Source organism: Acromyrmex echinatior, chromosome 12 (assembly GCF_024713525.1).
Source record: "Acromyrmex echinatior isolate Ae372 chromosome 12, ASM2471352v2, whole genome shotgun sequence".
Taxonomy (NCBI): domain Eukaryota; kingdom Metazoa; phylum Arthropoda; class Insecta; order Hymenoptera; family Formicidae; genus Acromyrmex; species Acromyrmex echinatior.
In genome coordinates this window covers 3,682,234-3,703,363 of record NC_141863.1, presented here as the reverse complement: position 1 = coordinate 3,703,363, position 21,130 = coordinate 3,682,234, and the positions used below count along the sequence as shown (strand labels likewise).

At 34.6% G+C, this 21,130-nt stretch overlaps 3 protein-coding genes across 5 annotated transcripts in view; all 3 read left to right on the top strand.

Moving 5' to 3' along the window:
• Ptp36E (protein tyrosine phosphatase 36E) overlaps positions 1–2,097 on the top strand; it is a 63,546-nt gene extending 61,449 nt beyond the window's left edge. Inside the window, exons 10-14 of the mRNA XM_011066027.2 lie at positions 251–500; positions 576–652; positions 1,045–1,284; positions 1,435–1,779; positions 1,958–2,097. Coding sequence (XP_011064329.1) covers positions 251–500; positions 576–652; positions 1,045–1,284; positions 1,435–1,779; positions 1,958–2,038 — 993 coding nt within the window. The 3' untranslated portion in view covers positions 2,039–2,097. The remainder of the gene's footprint in view (positions 1–250; positions 501–575; positions 653–1,044; positions 1,285–1,434; positions 1,780–1,957) is intronic.
• Positions 2,098–2,266: 169 nt separating this feature from the next.
• Positions 2,267–11,964, top strand: LOC147907745 (uncharacterized). The gene has a single exon (XM_087411740.1). The coding sequence runs from the start codon at positions 2,267–2,269 to the stop codon at positions 5,117–5,119; it is 2,853 nt and encodes a 950-aa protein (XP_087267866.1). The 3' UTR covers positions 5,120–11,964.
• A 907-nt stretch (positions 11,965–12,871) lies between these two features.
• On the top strand, positions 12,872–20,891 carry Uggt (UDP-glucose-glycoprotein glucosyltransferase). Of its 3 annotated transcripts, none has more exons than XM_087411739.1 (24): positions 12,872–13,091; positions 13,419–13,635; positions 13,726–13,964; positions 14,063–14,254; positions 14,332–14,504; positions 14,596–14,791; positions 14,857–15,070; positions 15,163–15,383; positions 15,461–15,682; positions 15,788–16,146; positions 16,229–16,469; positions 16,543–16,734; positions 16,974–17,232; positions 17,304–17,409; positions 17,524–17,709; positions 17,788–17,994; positions 18,081–18,473; positions 18,607–18,621; positions 19,017–19,194; positions 19,287–19,469; positions 19,553–19,828; positions 19,936–20,052; positions 20,160–20,298; positions 20,379–20,891. In XM_087411739.1, exons 2-24 carry the CDS (start codon positions 13,419–13,421, stop codon positions 20,414–20,416), a joined length of 4,563 nt encoding a protein of 1,520 aa, XP_087267865.1. In that variant the 5' UTR covers positions 12,872–13,091; the 3' UTR covers positions 20,417–20,891. The 3 variants fall into 3 exon arrangements, with proteins under 3 accessions (XP_087267865.1, XP_011064326.2, XP_011064328.2); XM_011066024.2 differs by having other exon boundaries at positions 17,301–17,409; XM_011066026.2 differs by lacking the exon at positions 18,607–18,621 and having other exon boundaries at positions 17,301–17,409.
• The last annotated feature ends 239 nt before the right edge of the window (positions 20,892–21,130 follow it).

The window sequence follows — 21,130 nt, the reverse complement described above, 5'->3', positions numbered from 1 at the left end:
GTTTTTATTTATATAAAGAATTCTAATTTCTCTATATTCTCTTTTTTGTTGCAAAAAAGATTTGCGCGGAAGACTTGCTCCTATTTTCAACGAATTCATCATTTCATTTTCAGAATTTATTCTCAAATAAATTGTTCTTAATTTTCTTCTGATATCCTTTTAAAATTTATTAATGGTATAATTTGACAACTTTGACAACTTTTTTTTTTTATCTTACATTTCGATATATGTATTCATTCAAATATAATAGGAACAGTACAAATTCGTATACGACACGCTCGAGGAATTCGTCGTATGCGGTACATCGTGGTTCCCTGTAGCTGAATTATCGCAACGTCTAAAGCAGAAGAGTATAAAAAACGCGATAACTAAAATGAACGAATATCAACGAGAGTATCAGCAAATTTGCAAGCAGACGCCGCGTTTCACGATTGGCGATTGCGCCGGTGGACACAGGGCTGACAACAGGGAAAAGAATAGAGACGTCCTGGTAGTTCCACGTGAGTTTCAACGACCGGCAACTTCGACAAATAGCTTTTCCACGCTGTACAAATCAATCTTCTCCTTTGTTACAGCGGACAACTTTCGACCATACCTCACCAGCTTTCAGGGCAACAGTTTCACAGACTACATCAACGCTGTCTTTGTGGATGTAAGTCAGTAAAATAAATCACCTCGCTTAACTGGTTTATCTTTACCTTCTCTTACATCTCTCGCTATGAAATCTGTATTTCTAATTTAGATATAAACTTTTAACGAAATTTGTACAAAGTGTACCACTCTGATAATTAAAACTGAAACTAATTGTTTTAGCGTTTATATAAATGCATCGACACAAATTTCTTTTTTAAGTTCAATTTACATTTATATTATTATGTGATATTAAAAACGATGATAAAAAAAAGTATCGGATTTATGAATATCGAAAATATAAAAAGCTTAGCGGATCGAAGTATATATCGCGTTTCCCGAGATACATTCCCGCAATCGTTGCCAAGTTCTGCGTTCTTCCAAAGAACATTCATTCACTGTCATACTACACAGGGTTACACGAAACCGAGAGAATATATCGTAACGGAATGGCCCCTTCGACATACGTGCGGTGAATTCTGGTCTTTAGTTTACGACTATGAATGCGCTGCGGTAGTAGTTCTCTGCGTGCCACCTCAGGGATCCACGAATTTTCCCAGTTTTTGGCCTGAAGGAAGACACTCCAAGAAATATGGACCCGTGTTTACGATTGACCACATCAGTCACAATCATTACACCAATATAAAAACCTGGGTGAGAACTGATTCTCTAATCGTCATAAAATAAAGACTCACAAAGTTTTCAATTTTTAGATTTTATTTGAATTTTCACAAAAAAATCTACATATGTATTAAAAAATGTACGATGATAATATTTTATTTATTTTATGAAATTATTTTTCAGGTTTTTAGGATAAATAAGAAAATCGTCTCATTGACGGAATTGATGGCGGGGGTGAAAGCACCACCGAAGACCGTGCAACTGTTTCAATTAACTTGTTGGCCAATGGGTCACAAAGTGCCCACGTCCACAAATAGTTTAGTAGAGCTCATGAATATGGTTGAGAGATGGAGACAACGAACAGACTATGGACCAGTAGCTGTGGTTTCGCCCGATGGAAGAAGTCGTTGTGGGGTCTACTGTGCGGCCAACGCGTGTATAGAACAGGTCATTCAACATGGAGAAGTTGACATTTTCCAAGCCGTAAAAACTGTACGCAGACACAGACCCCAGCTTGTGGAAAACATGGTATATAATTATTTCGTTACAATACAACATCCTCTAAATTTCTTATGCGTTTCTCGAATTATAATATTGTTAATATATTATAATATATTTTTTTATTAAAAATACTTTGATTTTGTGTCTTATATAAAAATATAAGACACAAAGCATATGAAGAAACATGTGTAACATTCTTTTCCAGACGGAGTACAAGTATTGTTATGACTTGGTTCTACACTACGTATTGCACTATTTAAATAAAGACATGAACGAAAAGAAGTGAGAATGCGAGTTGAGGGACGAGCTGTGGTTCATCGAATTCGGTCGCGGAGCAGCGCTGCCGTTGACCCCGGAAGAGGCACCGGCGGACGGGGAACCGGTAGTGCCTTGTGCCCAAGGTCGCATCATCGTGGAGACTGCGAGGCCGGCGCCGCCACATTTTGCTACTTGCTCCGGCTATCGTAGGCCACTTCTCAGCCGCACTTCGAACGAAGTATCGGTTAGCGATGGAATGGCACTGTCGTCGAGTGGTACGGAGCAGAGTCAGCAAGAGTCACAGCACATCATTGGCGGTAAAGGCGCCATCAGCAAGGGTACAGGGACGCCACAGAGTCCTGCCTCGAGACCGGACGATCTCAGCGTGACACCCTGGTACCTGGAGGATTATCCAGCGACCGATACCTCACCGGGACCGATGGGCGATCGGAGCTCGTATCCCTCGTGCTCGTATAACGATGGTAGGGATAGCAAACCGGATCTGAACTCGACGAGGAATAGCAGCATCGAGAGCGAATTCCCGAGGCCGATAGTATCGATACCGCGGAAGGCTTGTATGGATCTAATGACTGCGATGGCATTGTTGGATGAGACTTGCCCGAACGTGGAACCCAGTCCATCTCTCACCCCGAGAACGCCCAGAACACCGCTGACACCGTATGCGACGCGGAACAAACGAGCCCGTTCCAAGAGCAGTGACAATTCGTCGAATTACAGCAACGATCGGCTGAGTGATCGCTCGTTCGAGGTTACCAAAGACAAGGAAAAGAAGAGACCGTTCCTAAGGAAGATAGGCATTTCGAAAACTGAAGACCGACCATTCCTCGCGAAGCTAACACCGAGGATTCTTGGCAAGCCCTATCTGGAAAAGATCGGACCCAGCAAAGCCATTGAGAGACCGTTCCTCGACAAGATCGGCTCGTCCAAAACTTTAGATAAATTCATCTTCGACACGCCGCGTAACGAACGCAAGAACGAACTTAGGACGAGGACGAACGACGCGATGAAGAATCACGACGGAATAAAAAATAACATCAGATACGACATTGAGCAGATTGCTATCAAGGAAGATGTTGAAAATGCAATCGAAACGCCAGAAGTAACGCCTGTTACTTCCCGTTTAGAAGAAGTACAACACAAATCTCTAAGTATTGCAGAGACTCCACAAATGGCGACAACAACTTTCGAAAGAAGACGGTCGGGTAAAGAGTTCCTGCTGAAGATGTACTCTTTCGAGACGGAAGATCTAGAGTCCACTGTACCATCGAAGGAACGAAATACGTTGCACAACACGTCTTTAGACGATGTATTGGATTCAGGGCCGAGTTCGTTGCCGACAGATAACAGCGACGAGCGAACGGAGTCACGGCTAGAATTGGAGAAGCGACCGACCAGCGTGACCGCCGAGTTATTGAAGTGCCGAGTGACCACAAGCGAGGAGATAATATCCTCCTCTACCACGTGTTTGAATTCGCCGAGTGAAACTAACAGCTGGAACAACTCGCCGCAACGCGAAAGAATGCAACGCACGAAGAAGGAATCAGCCACTATGATTCGCCGTAGAATCTTTCAGGGTTCTCACGAGATCATTCGTAGCGACGACAGCACGCCAAACTCACCCACGAAGAGGCCTATCTCGAGCGTCTCCCCCGAACGTGAGATCGAATTGAGGAGTAGCACTTTGGAAAGAGGAACTCTTTCCCCGACGAAAACAAGAAAATCGATCATTGAGGACATCAGGACGGTCGAGAATACACGTAGGTCAATCAAGTACAATCAGTTTGAAAGGCGAGGCATCTCCTCGGACAATCTCCTGGCGAAAGACGCTCTTTCATTCGTCACTGCCGCTCGTACTATGACCGATAACATCGGGAGAACACGGGAGATCTCGTCAGAAGATTCGCTGGCGACTCATCGAGAGTACACAAGGGAGACATTCAAACAATTACAAGACAAATTTAAGATGCAGGAAATACCTATGGAGAGTTACGCGGCTTTCAAACGACGCACTCAAGCCGCTCCGGGAGCAATAAGTCGACAAGAAAGACTGAACCTTTTACCAGGGGACCTTGACGTAATCATAAAGAGCACACCTAAGAAAGAAAATGTTGCATCGACTGACACAATTGTAAGCGAAACTGCCATGAATAAGCGAGATCAGAGTCAAGAAGGTACGGTAAGATCCATTCTGAGAAAGCAGGAAGGAATCGATCATCCCGATCAGGAATCAGACACAAACGCATCCATCAGACGACCGAAGAGGCGGATCTTTCATGAACCGTCGCAGGAGACTATGGATCTGCTGACGGAATTGCGCAAGGTGAAGAGCCTGTTAAAGACCCCGTCCTGGGAAAAGGATCTAGATCTCGATCAGAAGCCGATGAGGATGCCGAAGCGTATTTTGCTAACAGACAAGGAATTTTGTCTCTCTGTAGAGCGGGAGAACAGTGTGCGACGTCCATCGAGGATGATTAACTCGCTGGAGACTACAGAAGAGGGTAAAATTACATCAAATCGGGAAAATAAAGAGAACAAGGAGAGCAAAACCGAAAATCAGAAATCATCCGGACCAGCTCTGTTCGAGAAGAAGTGTCTGTCGTTGGACTACGCCGACGAAGAGAAGCCTCAGAAGCCGGAAGTCAGAACGATCTCTTTGGCCTCTACGAGAGATTTGCCGTCCGAAACCGAAGAGACCGATGATTATCCCGACATGACGTTGATTTGCGACTCCAAGAGCTGCTCCTCGAGCGTCTTCAACTCTCCGTCCGAGGAGATGAACAAGAAAGATCTGGTCGACGAGCCAGTGGAAAAAGAACAACCGAAAAAGCCTAGTCAGAATCATTGCGCCGAGGTAGATATCGCCATTCCCATCGATCAAAAGATCAATAGTCCCAAAGGAGATGTTCAAGGACGGACTAGCGATCTCTACGAGATTATATCGCCCCGATCGACGCCGTTCCGCGTTAAGAAGCGACTCGGCAAAATCTCCGTCGAAGAGACCGTCAAGCCGGAGAATTTCACCCTCGGTTCTAAGGTCGACTGCCGATCGGTCGTTGCTCAGAAACGGACCAAGTGCTTCCCTTTATAACGCACGTCGATCTGCCCGTGGGCGAGATTCTCTGTGGCACTGGTTCGTGTTCGTACCGTAAGAAGACATGCAGATAAAGTTGCATTTCGCCTTAATCCTTTCGATACCGTATTAAACACAAGCGCGTTGTGCCAAATACGTAATTTCTAATATCTTATTTAAACAAAGAAAAAGAACCAATTATCACATATTAAGACTCTTAATTACTCGTTGTCTTTATTTAATGTTTGTTTTAATATCTTAAGAGCCCAACTCTGATTATTCGCTTTTTTTAAAGAAAAAGAATTTGAACTCTGGTGAAATACTGTAAGTGCTAAAAATTTTAAGTGTTCTGCAATTTTTATTATTCGCGTTGTTATTAACTCTTATAATCCTACATAAAAGATGTATATCTATTTTACATTTTTTATCTATCTTTCTAGAAAAAAAAATCATTTCATGCATACACACATAATTGTAATACGATTTTAAAATATCCTACAGAGTTGAGTAAACAATTATCTTATAGCCACATATTTTATAATCATACATTGAACATATTTTATAATTATACATTGATAAGAAAAATAAAAAGAAAATTATTCGTTAAATCATTATACAGCAAAATTTTACTGTACAAAGTCTAGGTACTGAAAGGATTAAATCTATGAGTGATTCATAATAACAATTACGTCTTCATTCGGTACGAGCATTGTTTTTTGAGTTGCTTCTAATATCAAACAAATTAATAGTTAAAATCTCGTCAATAACTCGCCTAGTAGAAAAAAAATTTCTCAATGAATTTGCGTAATTCGAAAACAGATATTTTTCTGATATAATGCTCGTCTTAAGATGACTTTGTATACTATCGCTATTAGTTCTTAATTAGTCGAAATTAATGCATATGAACAGCAGAGTAGAAATTTCTAGTTCTACTTTGTATAAGCGAATATAATGATGGCATCTGCTAAATATGGCTTTTTAGCTTTCAAATTATCCCCGTTGCATTTTTGTAGTTTTTTTTCGGACAGTGCTGGACACAGTGAATACATAGAGAATATGATAACAAGTAAAGAGTGGAAATGAAAAAAAATTTGAAATGCATAGGGATAACAGATGCCACATTTCATTTCGCTCTATTGCATAATATAAAAGTATTACTAATCTTCTATCGGTAAAATAAAATGACATCCTCTCTCGAAAGTATAACAAAATTCGATTTTGCGACTGTTGGAAGACGAAAAAAAAAAAAATTAAAAATTAAATATGGAAAATGTGTGATCTAGAAAAAAATAACAGCTTTATGAAGAGGATCTGTCCAGTTTAGAGCCTAATTCCGGAGTTTTCGAACAGAACGAAATCCGAGATATGCGAGAGCTCCTATCGAAATATTCTAAAGTGCACCCCCATTTTTTACTCGACGAGGAAGAAGATGGCCCAAGAAAAACGAAACGAAAGCTCGATGTGGCTGTAGAGACTTTTTACTCGACGCGCGAGGACGAGGGATTCGGCGAAAAAAACCTTCTGTCGAGCAGAGAGTGCCTTGTTCATGTGGATATATATTGTATTTAAACAAAGAGAGAATAAACATGCGCAAAAAAAGTCCTCATCGACGATTCAATTCCGACTGCGCGCCGGATTTTCTGAATGGGTCCACGGAGTCGCGCTCTCTCGTCGAATGACATCGCAATTCTCTCCTCTCGTTCTTTCTGAAGAAGATTCTTGCGATATTGCGAGATAGAATCAATCACGGTTTTCAGATTTTTTAATTCTCACTTGCTTGATTTTTGCAGCAAATTTCTACGTAACTTTTAATGAATCGTCGTATTTATGATAATTCACCTTTAAAAATCATTGATAAAATTTTAAAAAGAAATTTTAAAGAATTTTAAAGAAATTTTAAAATTTCAAAAAGAAAAGTTTAAGGAAACTTTTGGAGTTTGGAAGAATATTGCGAACTCAAGAGAGTGCGATTCCCACGCAGATGCGTGCGCCTGCCAAGCCTGCTCTTCGTTCGGCGCGGCACTTAACGTTTTAACGGCATAAAACTTATATATGTATAATTAATACAGATTTAACCGCGTTCCTCTTATATAATTTTTTAGAGATAGGTAGGATCGAGAGAGACAACGCACTAAAATTGATCATATGGAAAGTACATTTAAATGTAGATAGACGTATATGTATATAAATACTATACAGTATACACATAAAGTATGTATCGGTATTTTGACGAAATGTTTGTGTGAAACAGAATTAATAATGTCGGTGTGGATGCACTCTTACCTCATAAGTTAGTACTTTCTAAAGCTTAATACTCTGTCTCTCTCTCTCTCTCTCTCTCTCTCTCTCTCTCTCTCTCTCTCTCTCTCTCTCTCTTTTTAATGTATGTTGTAATAGCTGATAATGTTGGTACTTTCATAAATTTGTCAGAGCGAAATTACGAAGCACGCTCTTACGTTCTAGTCGGATACAAGCCCTGAGCTCTCTTAAGTAACGAGAATTAAAAGCGTTTTATTTCAAAATATTAAACGTTCTCGAAGTCCAAGTCCTTCGTACATTACGTCCGCACTATAAAAACGCGAAGATGCCTGAGACGAAACTAAATGCATCTGGACCGACCGTCATACACGTATGTATTCGGCAAAAATTAGAAATTAATACACAAACTGTTATATACGTATATAAATATATAGATGCATTTATATATTTATATATTTATATATGAATACATATACTTAGCCAGGTGTAATTGTACGGATCTAATAGCTGGTGAGATGTGCCAAAGAAAAATTTATTATATATTAGAGAAGAGGTTACTTTTATATATACACGTTGTATATATTATCTATCTGTGCACGCGCAAAAGTGCGCGTCTGTGTGTGGATGTATGAGATGTGCGCGCGTCTCTCTGTGCAGTTGCATTCATTTATATGTACATAAATGTACACGCGCGTACGAAATAAATATATGCATAGATAGTTAGGAATTTACATGTATTGTATGTGCATACGACCGGAATATGGCACGAGGATGCACACGTATCTGGAGCAAACGTGTGCATTGAGGAAGATCACGATCCGCTATTTTCTCCGTGATACCGTGTGCGCACTTAATTTAATTAATTCAAAGTGAACGGGCCTGCTATAGTATCCTTATCGCAATCTCATTTCCCATACTAGCACATTTAAGTAACTCGCAAGATTAATGTTTTAATCGTTAAATGCAATTCCCTATCTACATTGCGCAAATATAACAGCGTCATTGTGCGAGGTGAGAAAAAAATTACAAATTGCATAAATACATCTCTTTTTCAATTAACGAATATAATCATATATAATTATTATTTTTTAATATAATTATTTTTTTTATTCTACAGATAGCGTAAATACTTGAACAAATTGCGATAGAAAAAGATGCTCTCCCATATTTGTAAAATTTATTATAAAATTTATCTACCCAAATAATATATGTTACATAAGATTTCTAAAAGTTTTTTTATGCAATAATATGAATTTTGATGCAATTTTGGTGACCTTAATTCTGCTAACTTTAATATTTATATTCGCGATAACAAGGATTGCAAATATTTAACTGCCCATTTCTACTCGAGTCAATAGCCAAGCTAAACGGCTCGTAATCTTCCTTAATCGTGTAGACCGCAATAGTGTACATAATATTTTCAGCCAGTGCAATACCAGATACATGGTGAGACAGGGTTCGCTTTGTAATCGGAGAGCAAAACTCGTCCACTCTCGTTTTAAACTTGATAGAGGAATTCACCCCTAAACGCCGCGACAGCTATCCGTCCACCCTTTCGGCTGTCCACGCAAAAAGTGAATGAAAAAAAAAAAAAAAACACGCGCACCGACAACGTGACGATAAATGAGAAGGAGCGCACGATTATATTGTAATGTTAATGTTACAACTTTTGTTCTCGCAGGCGAGATTTAGCGTTCAAACGCGAACACGGCGTTTATTAGTTGCTGTTATGATTGTTAGAAGTGCACTCCAGCAACAGGATTGCCCCGCTTGGATAACTTTTCCTCGAGGTACACGGAAAGAAGTTTTGTCGAAGTATTGAAAAATTTAGCTTAATATAGATTTAAAAATAATTTTCTTTGAACATCAAAATAATTATCCTCAGTAACAATTTATTGGCAATACATTTAATTAAACGTTGAAGATATATTGGGCTAATATTGAATCAATAAATTACTAGGGATGTAAGACGTTTTAATCATAGTTGCTAGAATATTAAAACTTTTTATAGCATTATCATCAACGCTTAAGCGTTTTATATAGATATTTTGATAATTCAACTAAAATTATTTTCAGACCTATATGTAACTAAATTTTTCAATACTTTAGCAAAACTACCATTCTTTTCATATACCAATAATTTAAATACAAATGTTTTACCGTTGGTTCCAAAATATAACATTTGAGGATATATTCTATACACATATATACGTATATAACTTTGTTCCTACATATAAGACTCTCCGTTTTAATGATGAAGGAGGAGGATGTGTTGTAACAACGGCGATGTTTGTACCGCCGAGAACGTAAAGTCCAAGTTCTACCGAATTGAAAAGAGTCGGCAAAATGCGAACATGTGAAATAATGAAGGAATGAAATGTACAAGTTAGTTTATACTCGAATCAATTCTAAATTACGCGGCTCAACGTCTCGGCGCACATTTAGAGTTGTACGCGGTAATCGTGGTTTGATTTTCTCATCCCGTGAACGTTAAATAAAATCTCAGGATCAAACGATCGCGACAAATCGGAATACGTAAAACCTTGCCTAATTCGCTCGCACGAAGGTACGACTTCTGTCTACTTGAAACAATTCGATCTCCTCCCGTTTATTCCTAAGGATATTCACCAAATTGTGAATAAAGTTTATAGACGTTAGCATAGAGCAAGATGGTACAATGGGATTGTAACGTTAAATTAATTTCCATTTTCGCGTCACGTTGAACGTGCTACGCAATGACACGTGTATACATACACGTATTGTATAATACACACGTACGTCTACACGCAATTACACACAACACACGCGATGTGAGTGTATGGTTGTCTCTGTGTGTATGTACGCGACATGTAAGTATCTCTATATGTGATGGGCGTTCGCCACGTTCATGTCAATAAAATTCACATTGTAACAAGCCATTAGAAATGCCGCCACGACAAACAAATCGACGAATACGAACGTGCAATATAAAAATGTAATTTCAGATCTCGCCATACGTTATTTTTTGCTAAAATGTGCGAAATTGACTGTTTATTTATGGAAATCTGTAAAGATCGTATATTATTATGAGTTTTATTGAACTTTATAAAATATTGTCGAATCGATTATGATTTACATATTGGATTTCAGCAAATATAATTTCATGGAAATTACGAATAAATTATTTTTCATTTTAGTTCTTTTTTATTTTTTCAATTTTGTTAAAAAGCTCTTTATTATTATACTCGACATTTTATTTATTATTATGACATTTTATGACACAATAGTGCTATCTATCTCTGTATTAATATTTATTTATATGGAGTATTTGTTCTGAAATTGTCATATAATTTTTTAAGGCTTTTACAGTGAATATAAAATCAATTTATAGTAAAGTTTGTTGTTAATCAAACAAAAAAGTTTCGATTTAATAATATTAATAATAATAATAACAAATATCAAGTTAATGTAATATTCCATTTTTTTAATCGAAAACTTTTCTCTTTTATACAGAATATTAAATATTAATTTAATATTGTAATAAATCCAAATATTTTAAATATTTGGATGTATTATTATATTAATTTAATATTTAATATTCTTTAATCAAAAACATTTCTTTGATTAACAAATTGCTAAGATCGATTTCAAATTTGTTGCAAAACTTTTAAAATATTATATGACAATTTCAGAAAATTAAATTTCACGTAAATTTCACGCCAAAGGATTTCACTTTAAACAAAATTTTAATTATAAATATAATTATGAAATTCTTTCACATACTTACAAGAAACTTAATTTTCCAATACATACTCCTACTTATATAATAGTTACATAAAATTTAAATTTTATATGATATTTGCTCCGAATTATTATTCGAACAGTTCATTTCCAAGATTTTCCGTGATTTTTTTCCTCTATTTTACGAGAAATATGTATACGCATCTATCGCGACTGCTTTTTGACGACCGCCGTATTCGATATATATTGCAGTGTCACTTTGCAAAAGTCTATCGCCGTTGCGCCACCGCCATTTGCATTACCGCATATCCGATTTACGCGACTTGGATCGATTCGAATCGATCTTAATTTTAACATTCAAAATTAGTAAAAAGGAATTTTATGAGACTCACAATGAACGCCTGTCGATCAGATTCGCTGCTCAACGTAATTAGGACTCCTGGGGGATACGGTCGTGAGCCGTTTACATAGCCAATCGAGGAAAACGGCGGTCTCAAAATGCAACTGCGAAACGCCTGGATACACATGTAAAAATACACTCTCAGATTATTAGCGCCGACAGTCCTAAATAATCGTTGAATTTACTTACCGAGAGAATTGCTCGATTCGATGCATATCCGATGCTTAGTCGGCTGGATGGATGACGGTTTGCGAAAACGGATTCGCGGCGATTCCCGTTCGTATTCGCCGAGGCGCGCCGAAGGCGCGAAACTGCGCCCGATCGACAGCCGCTGATTGGTTCGAAATGGCGCAGCCGCGGCACGACCGCGCGCTATTTTTTAAAACTGTGTGATAAGCGACTTGTCATTAGACAAAGCGCGATGTGAGTTTACGTAATATTGCTACGTTGTTGTAAATAATAAATAGATTGTACGTTGCATATATTACGTGCCTCGTGTACATTTATTTCCTCATCATAGATATTTTATAAGCGCATGCTTGTTAAGCATGTTGTTAACAAAATTAATTTACTTAGGAGTTAGTGCTATTATATTTAAGACCGTCTTAACGCGATTTACGTTAAATCCTCCATGATTTTGAAAAAAATTTTAATAGTAACTTAATATTTAAAAAATACAGATTTATTGTTTTTTAACATTTTATATATTTGTATATAAATGGACATATTTATATATAATTATATGTATATAATTAGATACAATTATATATAAAATATGTCATTTATAGACAATTAAATAAAATTATATATATTTTTAAATGATTCTATATAATTACATATAAAATATTTTTTCCCGGGATGTGCTTTTTAATTGAGTTTTATAAGTATCTAAGAAAGATTCTGAAAACGTACATGATAAGAAGAAATTAATAAAATTGTGCAATTATTATAAACAATAATTATAGAAATAAATATATGGAAACGTTCGTGATGTCATTTTTTGTTGAAATACTTTGAAAATGATTCTCTTCTTATGTGAACAATTATAATTGGTTAACTACATACCTACTGGCGATAAGATCACATTCTTAGATCGAGTTTTTTACACATATAGTGTACAACAATTCAACATCAGCAAAGTATAATTACATTATATCGTTATTATATAATCTTGATTTGAAAAATTGTATAGAATTTTAAGTAGTGTGCATATTTTTATATTTATAAAATGTTTAATTTTGTTTACGATTTACAAATTATAATTTATATTATATTTTTTTTAAAAGACAATTTACCACGCGATTTATAACATTGGCGATTTAGTCGGACTCGCATCACGCCAATACGTAACAACGTAGTTCTCGAACCGAAAATAGATGTACTGGCGCTAGTGTATAGGTAATTTTAACGGTTCTACGTAAAATGTCGGGATAGCCGATCTTAGGTTTCTGTCCTAATGATTCTAAACTTACCGGATGATAATTCTTCTTAAATCCGATTATTTCGATCATCATTCCAAGATATTGTGTATGTGGCACGTGTACTGAATGGATCAGCAATAGTCATCAATGCATTCTTCGTAGCTAAGATAACTTTAGTCATTTTTCGAAGGTATATACGTTATTCGTATAATCAGCGTTCTTTGTCCTAAGTCTAGGCTGTCGACGAAATCCATGAATGCTTATCAATGAAATATTAGATACCGCACGTATAGATTTCATCAGGCATCTTTAGATCATCTTATCATCCTGTGTATTCGACAGATGTGTGTATTGAAATAGAATTCACAGTGAGTTTAGTGAAGATTTGCAAAATTTTACTGATGAAACACTCGATTTTCTTTCTAAAAAAACGCGCCTTTCTGCTAGAATTTTATTACAAGGAAGATTTATAATAACAGTTTGTTGATGATCTTGATTTATTTTTTGTTTGTTACAGATGAGGGGACTCATATTTTTTTATATATTCTTATTATACTCCAATCAACTTGGAGCAGACAAGAAGATCAACAAATATGTAACAACTTTAATAAATGCTAAATGGAAGGAAACACCTCTTGTTCTCGAGGCAGCTGAATATCTTAGCGATGAGAATCCAAATTACTTTTGGAAATTTATCGAATCTTATTCCGAAATAATTAAACATTCTACATCACGTAATTATGTCATTATTTGATTATGTTATTTTTCAGTTGAATTGGAAGTGCAAGTCAGTCATACTTAATTCCTCTAATTATTTCAAACAGATACACAGCAGGATAATTATAATATTATTTTGGAATTGGTCCAAAAGTATCTGTCTCCATCTGAGATAGCAGTTTTTAAGTTAGGAATGTCTTTACGTATTTATTCTGCACGTGTGGAAATGTTCTTTCAAATGGCTGTGAATAAAAATGTTTCTTCATATGGATTTTGCGATAATTTTGTTAACATTGGTGAAACATTCACTTGTTCTCTAGAAGATATAGATAGGTTGCTTGAACAGGTTGGCAATTTATATACATAGTCATATAGATACATAATTCATCCATTAAAATAATTCATATGTTAATATAACTCATAATTACATTATTTATTTTTCAGGATACATGGGAAACTGTAGATACTTATGATGTAGATCATAAATATTTAAGTACTCCAGAACAATATAAAATAATAATATTATATGGTCAGGTTGGGACACCTACGTTTATTGATTTTCATGAGAAGCTAAAAAATATAGCAGAAACAAAAGGGATCAATTACATTCTTCGTCATTTTATTAAGGATTATAATGTAATGGAAATATATACATTTTAAACATTATATATACTAGACAGAATTTTGTTTCTTATATCTGAAACGATTTACAGGAGAGGGAGGATACAAAATTGCGTTTATCAGGCTATGGTGTAGAGTTGCAAATGAAATCTACAGAGTACAAAGCAACTGATGATTCTGATATTAAAGACAACACAGGGAAAAGCTCAGAAATGACAAACGATGGCATGGAAGAAATTGAGGGGATCAACTTTATGATTTTAAAGTAAGGTGGTTAGTAAGAACGTAAAGTATTTAGTTTATATATTTCTATATGTTACTTTAAATCAGTATGGTATAACATACTATTTTTTCAGGAAATTATATCCAGATCATCAAGCTGAATTGGATAAAATACAGACATATTTATTGGAAACTAGTCATGAAATTGGTGCTTTTAAAGTATGGCAGTTTCAAGAACTAAGCCATCAGGCAGCTGAAAGAATAATGAAGTCTCCTTCTGCAGAAGCACTAAACATCTTGACTGATATATCGCAAAATTTTCCTATGCAAGTATGTATTGAAATAAGTTATGTATCTATATGACTATGTATATACGTAATAATTTATTTTTATAGGCAAAATCACTAATCAGAACTAAAGTAAATATCGATATGAAGAAGGAAATGAAATTAAATCAAGAAATATTTATGGCAAGTCTAAATATACAACCAACTGACACAGCGCTTTTCATCAATGGCTTATATTTTGACCTGGAAGCTATTGATATTTTAACTCTTTTAGAATCTTTAAGGAATGAATTACGAGTAATGGAAGCTCTTCATAAAATTGGTATAATTTACAAATAGTTATTTATATGTAAATATTAAATAATATATTAAATTATACATATTTAAAGAATATATTTTTATGAATTATTTTAGGTTTCAGTAATAAAAAAATGAGTAAATTATTAGCTTTGGATTTATCTGGAGGTACAGATAATCAAAATTTTGCAATGGACATAAGAGATTCCGCAATTAATTGGATCAATGATATCGAAAATGATCCACGCTATAGTAATTGGTCACCATCACTAACCGAATTATTACGGCCAACGTTTCCTGGCATGCTCAGAAATATTAGAAGAAATTTATATAATCTAGTTAGTATTATTAAATTAGTAATATAATAATAATTCCTTATTTTATGTTGAATAATTAATACTTGATTTTACTTTAGGTATTAATTATCGATCCTCTAAGTGACGACTCCATGCCACTCATTGCTCTGGCACAATCTCTCTATGCGCATTCTGCACCATTGAGGGTAGGATTTGTCTTTGTGACAAATTATAATACATCGGTAACAGGTTTAATGGATGCCAGTGTCGCAGTTAACAATGCATATCACTATTTTGCAGACACTAGAAGTCCAAAAGAGGCTTTACATTTCTTGTCAGAGGTAAAGCTTTATATTTAAACAATATAACATTATTAAATATAACTTTATATTTAGCATTTTAATGTGTTCTTATTTAAGAATTAATAATATTTATTTTTGCTTTAGTTAGGAAATTACATCGGGCATTCTGGTGTCGATGTGGATGATGTAAAAAAAGTTATTAGATCCAGAGATTCATCCGCTAGTATACCTTACATCCTGGGTGAGGAGTCAGAATACGATGTAGGGCGGCATCTAGCCAACGACTTTATAAAACGATGTGGTTTTAAGAAGTTCCCACAAGCTTTGTTAAACGGTGTACCTTTGACGCCTAATCAGATCAATTCTGAATCGTATGAGGAAGCAGTGTTATCTACTATTATGTTGCAAACTCCTATGTTGCAAAAAGCAGTGTATCGAGGTGAAATAACAGAAGGAGACGACATTGTTGATTTTCTCATGAACCAACCAAATGTTATGCCACGGTATGTAACACTTGTAATTAAATCTTTTAATCAACATAGTAAATTATTTAGATTTGATTGCCTTGATTATTTCGCTTTCTAGATTGAACGAACGTATCTTAAAAGTGGATAAAAATGCATGGTTAAATTTAATCGGTACAATTCCTGAAGATGACGATTATATTAAATGGACTTCTCAAAATTTATCAACTTATTTAATGAAGAAAATGCACTACTTGTTCGTACCGCGTCGCAATATGCGTCATTTATATTCCTTTTGGGTTGTAGCTGATTTGAAATCATTATCTGGCAGACAATTACTACGAGAGGCTCTTGAATATGTAGTATGTAATTTAGAGTAATACTTCGTGTAATATATATAAAACAGAATATATAAAATTTATATATTTTTATTAGGAATCAAATGCTGATGCGCGAATTAGTATAATTATTAATGCAGAAGATGACGCGAATCTAAAGTCTGATATTAACAAAATTGTGCTTGCTGCAATAAGTGCATTATCACCGGAAAAGGCTATACTTTATATGCGTAAAATCCTCAAAGAAGATACCGTAGCTCTCATTGCTAATGATAACTTTGAGATTGAGGTAAGATATACGTCTGCCTATAAATGATATATATATATATATATAATCGTATATATATAATCGTATATATATTAGGTGTTGGAATTAATTCGTAGCGTTTTACAAGTGATGGGAAGTACTTTCATTAATGTATTTTTTAATGCTCATGTGAAATAAATAACATTCTTTCATTAAAAACGCTACGAATTAATTCCAACACCTAATATAAAATCACTTTATTAATAATTTGATTACTGCAGGATGAATCTGTAGCAGCAATCTTAGAGAATCAAAATTCGATATTGTCATTGCATCAACATTATGTTAAAGCCGTTTTAAACATGGAGCTGGGAACAAGAGCAGTTTTGTGCAATGGTCGTGTTATTGGACCTTTGGACGATAATGAAGAATTTACAAATGATGACTTCTCTTTATTAGAAAGATTCAGCCAAAGCACCTATGGCGACAAATTATTTATGAAATTGATAAAGGATCAAATCTTCAATGAAGATGAATATGGTATTTTATTTAAAAAAGCGTAATTGTTTTAAATGTATGTAGTAAAAATAATTAAATATTTTTTATAGAAGAAAATAATATTACGGATGATACGATTATGAAGATTACTTCGCTGTTAGTGCCACGTCCACAAACTCGAAGTCGTTATGATGTTCCTTTCCATGGAGATGATCACAGGTAAAATAATGACTTTTATATATAAAAATAACTAAAGAGTTTGATTACTGAATACATATTATGTACAAGAATTCATATTTATATACATATTTATATACATGTTTTATTTTGCAGCGTTGTAAAAATTTCAGCAATTAATCCCGATGAAGTTGCCTTCAACTTTATTGCCATTGTAGATCCAGTTTCACGTGGTGCTCAAAAATTGGGCCCGATATTGAAAACATTACAACAAGCCTTAAATTGTAATATAAAAGTATTTTTGAATTGCGTAGACAAGAATAGCGATATGCCATTGAAAAGGTAAAGTAATACTTGAATTTCTTCATAATTCTTTTCTTATTTGTTATAAAATATACTGTAATATATTTTTCATTACAGTTTTTATCGATTTGTACTCGAACCTGAGTTGCAATTTACAACAGAAGGAGATATTAGTGGTCTTATCGCAAAATTTACAAAACTTCCAACTTCATCTTTATTAACACAATACATTCATGCACCTGAGAACTGGCTTGTTGAAGTAGTTCGCAGTGTTTATGATTTAGATAACATTAAACTTGATAATGTCGCAATGGGCGTACACAGGTAAAAATATTAAAATATATCTTATTATAAATCAAATAATTTTTATCTTAGTTTTATTAAAACTTTTATTTTTTGTATTGCTTCAGTGAATTCGAATTAGAATATTTGCTGCTCGAAGGTCACTGTTTTGAAGCAGTAATGGGAAATCCACCAAGAGGCCTTCAGTTTACATTAGGCACTGAGAAACAATCTGTGATGGTTGATACTATAGTAATGGCCAATCTAGGATATTTTCAACTCAAGGCAAATCCTGGCGAATGGGTGTTACGACTTCGGCAAGGACGGTCCGCAGAAATATACGATTTTACTACTATTGATGGACAAAACGTTATTCAAAACGGCAATGATGTGAAAGTCCTGATAAATTCTCTGAGGAGTCACGTGTTGAAAGTGAAAGTTTCCAAAAAGCCAGATAAAGCGGGAATAGATCTTTTATCGGACAACGAGAAGGATTCTGGATTATGGAACTCCATTTCTAGGTACATTCAATTGATTAAATTACTTGTATTTTATGTTTCACAAATTCCTAATACTGGGTGTTAGTATTTAACATGAGTAGCATGGTATTCCGTTACCTTTGAATTTAACTTTTATTTGTTCTCTCTTTTTTAGCATTGCCAAATTTTGGTAAGCTTCTCATTATTATGTAGTTAATAATTACACAGTCATAATTTTCTATAATTAAGTACACACATACACATATCTCATAAATCAGAGATAGATACATACATATATATACTATAATAGAGAACATATTTGTGGCTTTTAAATTCTAACATCCAGTTAATCTGCAATCTTGATGTACTTTGAACTATTAGTTTATTCACATTGATTATTATAATTCCAAGTCACCAATATGTGTTCTTGTCTTCAATTTATCGTCTTATTAACTGACTTGACATATCACTGCTTTACTAATACAGCTTGTATTAATTGATATACTTTTGCTGATATAAAATAGCTAAATAACAATTTACCATTGCAATAAGTCTTATGTATGTTTCATTTTATTTCCAAACTAGGACATTTACAGCGACAGACGAAAATGAAGATAAAGATGAGAAATTAAATATCTTCTCTCTTGCCTCTGGGCATTTATATGAAAGATTTTTGAAGATCATGATGCTAAGTGTTATTAAACACACTAAAACACCAGTCAAATTCTGGTTCTTAAAAAATTATCTTTCACCAACGCTGAAGGTAAATGTCTATATAGAAAATAGTAGTGAATTTTTTTCTTTATTCTTTTCCTAATTGCGAAAGCAAATAACAAAGTCTTTCTTATGATATAGGATTTTTTGCCTCATATGGCTAAGGAATATGGCTTTGAGTATGAACTTGTTCAATACAAGTGGCCTCGTTGGCTTCATCAACAAACTGAAAAACAGAGAACTATTTGGGGATATAAAATTTTGTTCCTCGACGTGCTGTTCCCGCTGAACGTTAAGAAAATAATATTTGTCGATGCGGATCAGGTAGGCAAATTTAAAATGTAGCGACATAACTATTCTTAATTATTTTACTTGTTTTTTTTTAATTATTTATCATTTTTGTACAGGTAGTAAGAGCGGATTTGAAGGAATTAGCAACCTTGGATCTCGGCGGTGCACCTTATGCGTATACGCCGTTCTGTGATAGCAGAATCGAAATGGATGGTTTTAGATTTTGGAAGCAAGGATATTGGAGAAATCACTTGCAAGGTCGTGCTTATCACATTAGCGCGCTGTATGTGGTCGATCTCAAACGATTCCGTCGTATTGCCGCCGGAGATAGACTGCGAGGCCAGTATCAGGCATTGAGTCAAGATCCAAATAGCTTATCAAATCTTGATCAAGTATGTAAAACGAGTAATTTTAATATTTACAGTATAAAGATATATATTGTTATTTATTACATCATCGTTTCTTTGCGTTTTTGTAAAATAATCGATGACGATTTTAGGATCTCCCCAATAATATGATCCATCAAGTGGCCATCAAGACACTGCCACAAGAATGGTTATGGTGCGAAACTTGGTGCGACAATGCATCCAAAAAATATGCCAAAACTATAGATTTAGTATGTATTTTTATTTACATCACAAAAATGAATATATTGGAATATTTCTAATGTTTTAGATTTATTAAGCAATTGTCTTTTTCTTTCTCGTTTCTTGTTTTATATAGTGTAATAACCCGATGACTAAGGAAGCGAAATTACAAGCAGCCATGCGTATCTTGCCGGAATGGGTGGGTTACGACGAAGAAATCAAAGTTCTGCAACAAAAGATAGACAATGCAAACAGACAAACATGGAGAGATAGTGGTATATTTCCCGCGATATATTTTTTAAATGCATGCATATATTTCTTTTCACGAGACATTTATTTCTTTTCTTTGTTTCAGAAACTGTTGATCATGTTTCAAACCACAATGAATTGTAAATTATATATAATATTGAATTCCAAGATCAAACAAATTTTATAAAATTCTGTATAAAGAAATTTTCATTTGTCCTAAATTAACAAACGTTAATACGTAAAAATTTATATATTTTACTTTTGTAATTAACGTTTGGTACTTTATGTGTAAATATTTGCTACTGATCGTGTAAACTCTAAAAAATAAGGAATGTATTGGAAGCTAAAGGTCTCTATTACTTATTAGATCCATACTTCGTATAATATCTTAAATTATAATCTTCAAAGTAATCTCATCTTTTCATATTGCAAACGCGCAAAATTACTACTTCTTTAGATCAAGTCGAAGCAAGAAGTCAGTAAAGTCCATAATTGCCGATATTATAGTATTCTGATTACTCATGAGCATACAATCCTGTTCATGTTATCGAGCCAATGTTGTGATTGATTATTGTTTACTATGATAGTTATAAGAAATAAACTTGTAATATTTGTAAAATATCTTTGATATTTCTTCCTACGCTATAAGAAAGACTACAAAGAAAGAAAGAAGACAAGAAAAAAAGGGTCAAAATCTTATCGACATTCGAGTTTTAAATAAAATTTGTCTGTACATAATGTTATGTACCGATAAATTTATTCGTGGATACTGGAAATCCGATTTTTTAATGAGTTTTTGCGATATATTTTTCAGCACGGATCATTGCCTGCGTTAATGACGATTGTGTCTTTCGTGGG